Source organism: Coenobita brevimanus, unplaced genomic scaffold (assembly GCF_032717465.1).
Source record: "Coenobita brevimanus isolate Jiangsu-jjx unplaced genomic scaffold, ASM3271746v2 jjx.HiC_scaffold_2146, whole genome shotgun sequence".
In the NCBI taxonomy this organism is placed as follows: Eukaryota; Metazoa; Arthropoda; class Malacostraca; order Decapoda; family Coenobitidae; genus Coenobita; species Coenobita brevimanus.
The window spans coordinates 6,252-11,271 of record NW_027643047.1 but is presented as its reverse complement, the minus strand read 5'-3'; the positions used below and the strand labels follow the sequence as shown (position 1 = coordinate 11,271).

The 5,020-nt window shown below is 41.0% G+C and overlaps 1 protein-coding gene across 1 annotated transcript; it reads left to right on the top strand.

Annotated features, from left to right (window-relative positions):
* Positions 1-2,854: 2,854 nt before the first annotated feature.
* Positions 2,855-4,300, top strand: LOC145389795 (uncharacterized; the record flags this gene model as incomplete). Its single annotated transcript, XM_080264951.1, has 1 exon — positions 2,855-4,300. A coding segment is annotated over exon 1 (1,446 nt), but the record flags the coding sequence as incomplete, so codon positions are not given.
* Between the last annotated feature and the right edge of the window lie 720 nt (positions 4,301-5,020).

Sequence of the window (5,020 nt, the reverse complement as noted above, 5' to 3'; positions counted from 1 at the left end):
CAGAAAATCTTTATTAATGGTGTATAAGTCCCTTATTCGATCGAAGCTAGACTATGGCGCACAGGTGTATGGCTCGGCATCCGATGCCATGCTGAAAGGATTGGATGTGCTACAGAATAAATGTTTGCAAATGTGTCTTGGAGCCGTCCGGTGTACCCGTGTGACTCGTATGGAAGTGGAGGCGAATGTGACTCCTCCATATTCGCCGTGACCACCTGGCCTTGTCCTACGGCGTAAGGACATTTAGGAAAAGTAATATAGGCAATGTGTCCTGTACCCCCCTGCGTCAATACCACCACCTTCTGCGGGGGGTGCGTCGACCACTTGCCGTTCGCCTCCACTTACCGACTCAGGAGCTTGATGTGGACTCCAGTGACTGTGACAAGTTGGTGCTTAAAAATATAGCGCCTTGGGAGCCACCCGGCTTTACAGTGGATGTCTCATGGCTCCCAGCACCAGAGGCCAATTTAGGTGGAGGTCCACCACTTGTTTCGTTACATCATTGATCGTCACTTGAGGTCCCATCAATTGTACACCGACGGCTCCAAGTCGAGTGAATGTGTGGGTGCAAGAGTGTGGTCGACTGAATGTGCACTTAGGTATCGGTTGCCGACTCATACGTCTGTGTTTACCTCCGAACTTTTTGCTATTGACAAAGCCATAGACTATGCTCTCAATTCTAGGCATGACTCATTTGTCATATTTTCAGATTCAAAAATCAGCCCTTCAGGCAATTGCATCTTGTACTACGGACTCTCACGAGATCCAGGGCGGCATCGTTCATAAATTGCATTCATGCAACAAGTCATTCACGCTGATCTGGGTGCCTGGTCATTGTCGTATCTACGGCAATGAGCAGGCTGACTTACTGCAAAGTCGGCTGTAGAGCTCGAGAAGACTTGGGACTTTCCTCGTGATCTACGGTCGAGTCTATCTCTCGGAAAGAAATCAATAAATCTTCTGTGGCAAGGTCAGTGGACGAGACTAGATATTCCAACTTGTAAGCCGCACCTAGCCGCCTGGGTCACCGCCAACCGCCCCAGTCGCCTTGAGGAAAAAGTATTAGCAAGGCTACGGCTTAATGCCACCATTTTAACTCACATGAAACCATATATGGAAAGACGCTTCCCACCGCACTGTGACATCTGTAATGCGGTGTTATCTATCAGTCATATCGTCCTGCGCTGTCGGCGATTTATTCGTGAACGTGCTTCACTTATAAATTACTGCGGTGCAGCAGACGTCCCCTTCACCCTTTCCACCATCCTGGGTGATGGGGACATTGTTATGACTGATAAACTGATGGCTTTCCTGAGAGAGACCGAACTGATCAGAGTGATGTGACTTTTTTACTGTATGGTTATAGTTTTTATCACCTGTAAACATGTATATATAGTACTGTTAATTAGGGTTGACAGTTGACATATTTGAAATAGTTCCTCCACCCACTGATCTATCTCTAATATTGATGTCCCCTACATTAAACCCCGATCCTCGACTAACAGTCACCAGCTGATGAGTGCAAGTGTTCAATATAGAAAGGTATTGGGCACTTGCAGTCGATGGTGGTCTGCTGGGCGAGGTTCTTCACTTTCTATACAAATTATGTAAATACATTTACCATCTTGCTTAAGTTATTCTAATTAGGTCCGACAGCTGACGTATATGGAAATGTTCCTGACTCGTCTGGTTCCCTTTCATATATTGATGTCCCCTATATTAGGTTGTGCGTCGACTGACAGTCACCAGGTGATGAGTGCAGGTATGTCATGTAGAAAGGCATTACATATCTGCAGTCGATGGTGTTCTGTTAGTCGAGGTATTTTTACCATTAGTGTAGGTCTAGCTATTTGTGTCTGTAGGATTTAGTATAGGTTAGTGATTTGTCTGTTAGGTGATTAGTTTTAGGGTCTTTAGATTAGTTTTGTATCGTGATTATCAGAAATCACGATATTTTTGTACTACTATTCTATGGTGATTATTTAGATGCAATTTGTCTATCACAATTGTGGATGTATATGTGTAGGATTATTTATGTGTAAATACTGTATATACTGTATATTGTATGTATTAAGATTTCACTGATTGTTTATTGGAATAACGAGGAGTATGTTGATACCCTTGGGTGATTTGGTACTGTTAGTGATATAAGCTTAAGTTACATTTATGTATAATCATAGTGTACTGTTAATATTAGTTAATATCGGAATGTCTTGAAAATGTTGTATTTGCGAGGTTCAATGTTTTAACTGATACTTGTTTATGAATGGTTAAATTTAAGCTGTACGGTTAACGTGTGAAACAAGCCGAATGGCGGCAGTTTGTGATAAACTATTAGTAGCCAGTCACGTGGCCATATTTCAAGCCTGGCTCACAGCCGGACCGGGAGTCCTGGGGTCAGTTGGTACGAGGTTAAGGAGCTGAGCAGAGGGGCCCCGAGTTTAGGTCTGGCAGCTGTCCTGTGTGAAATTGTCTATACTGTATGTGGACTGATGTTATTCGGGTGGATGTTTGGAAGACAGTGCGGCCATGTTGTAAGTTTACTGCATTTTTAAAGTTTAAAATTATGCTTAAGTTCATGAATAATTGTCCATTTTATTTTGCATATTTAGTATGGTCGGTCACATTGTATAGTGTGATATTATTATTTGATATCATACTAAGGTTCTTTGTAATTATATTTATGACGTGTGTTTGCGATTATTGCTGGGAAGTGAATCTGAGTTCATTCTTTTGTTGTTTATTATTTATGAAGCTGTATTTACCAGGTTGAATCATTAAACGGATCCGACACCGCAGAACTGCAGTGTTCATTCAAACCCTGAATAACAATACAATTCAACAACTCGCAACCATGGATGAGCTCAAGAAAAACCGGACAGCAGCCAAGAGAAGGTTCACTAGGAAGGTCAACATCTTCAAGGAAGCCCACGGAAAGAAGTTATCATGTGAAGTGCTTCAACTAATGTATGAGGAGGTTAGTACGTGCTTCAAAGTGGTGGATGAAAGGAATGAGGAAATGATCGCTCTTTTAAAGGAATCTGAACCTTATGATGAGTATGAACAATACATAACTGAACTTGAAAATATAAAACATGAAGTTTATAATATTTTGATAACTGAGACTGGGAAGGTGAAACAGAAACCATCACTTGCCATAAAGAAACTGGAGCCTCCTAAATTTCGTGGTTCTGTCAGAGCATTTCCTACTTTTGTTAAGGATTATGAAAGGTTAGTTGTGTCTCAGCAAGGAATGGACCCGTACGTGCTGAGGAATTCCTTGGAAGGTGAACCTAGGAAATTAGTGGAAGATTTAGACGATTATAACCGAATGTGGGCTCGTCTGAAAGAGACTTATGGTGATCCAGCTAAAATGATAGATTCTATTTTAGGAGATATCAGAGCAACTAAACCAGTGGTTGAAGGTGACAATAAAAGGCTTATTAACATGATTAATACTGTAGAGAAAGTGTGGTTGGATATTGATAATTTGGGTCAGTTACAGGAACTTGAAAACACTACTGTAATTACTCAAGTGGAGAGATTGTTGCCACCTACTTTGAAAAGAGAATGGGCAATAAAGGTACAGTCTATCGGTACTGACAGGTTTAAAAGCTTAGTAACATTCTTGACTGAACAGCGCAAAGTTATAGAGTATTTGCAAGATGAGTCAAGGATTGCAAGTGCTAGGGCGACAGTTCATGTGTGTGAAGAAGAGACTTCCAAGGACTCTGAACTTGCAGAGGCGATTAAGCAGTTAGCTACAGGTCAGGAAAAATTTCAAAATCAAATGTTCAAATGTTTATCTAACTTATCCTTTGCTAGTAATAAGTTTCAGGGAATGCCAAGCAGAAATGGGACAAATTTTGGACCAAAGGGAAATACCAAGAGATGTTGTGTGCATGAGTCTGATACTCATGATCTAAAAGATTGTGCAACCTTTAAACAGTGGCCTAAGGAGACAAAATTTGAATTTCTGAAATCTAAGGGTATATGTTATATGTGCTTGAAGGAAGGACATTTAGCAAGGAATTGCAGTCAAGGATATTCATGTAGAGTTCTGGTAGATGGGGAACGCTGTGGAAAATATCATCATTCTGCCCTTCATCCCATATTCATTAGCCATGGAAGTACTACTGTGGAAGCATCAAGTAGCCATGTGACAAGAGATGGAGTAATGCTCATGACGGGTTATGTGAACAGTGCTAATCAGGTAATACCCACCCTTTATGATCCAGGAAGTAATTTAAGTTTAATCACCAATAGGATGGCACGGAAACTGGGTCTTGTTGGGACTCCTGTGAGTTTAACTTTAACCAAGGTTGGTGCGCAAACAGAACAGGTAGAAAGTTACGTGTATAAAGTCTTGTTGAAAGATAAATTTGGGAGGGAAAAAATAATTGATGCCTGTGGTATAACTGAAATCACTGGTGTGTCAAGTGAGATAGACGTGACTCCATTTGCACATATGTTTGGGTTACAGGAATGGCAGTTAAAGAGACCCAGCGGACGTATTGAGTTATTGATTGGATCAGATTACTGTGCTCTTTTACCTCAAGTTGTAAAAACAGTGCACAGTGTTCAACTGTTGGCTAATGGCTTTGGATTTTGCCTTAGAGGAAGTATAGATGGAGAAAGAAAGCAAAGCGTTAGCCTTAATGTTCAGGTGAATCATGTTGCATGTTCTAAGCCTGAAGAGTGGCTTCTTACATCTCGGCTAAACCCTTGTCAAGTAATTGAAGAATACTTTTTGACTGAAAGCTTAGGAACTTTGTGTACCCCAAGATGTGGGGGATGCAAGTGTGGAGGTTGTTCCATTAAAGGAAATTTAACTATAAAGGAAGAAAGAGAACTTAGACTTATTGAAGATGGATTGCACTATGATAGGGGAAATAAATGTTTGGATTTCAGAATACCCTTGGATCTGTGACCCTTCTAAGTTACCTAATAACTTCCCCATGGCTTTGGCTCGATTAAGAGCTACAGAGAAAAGATTAAAAAAGATTGGAATGAAGTACTG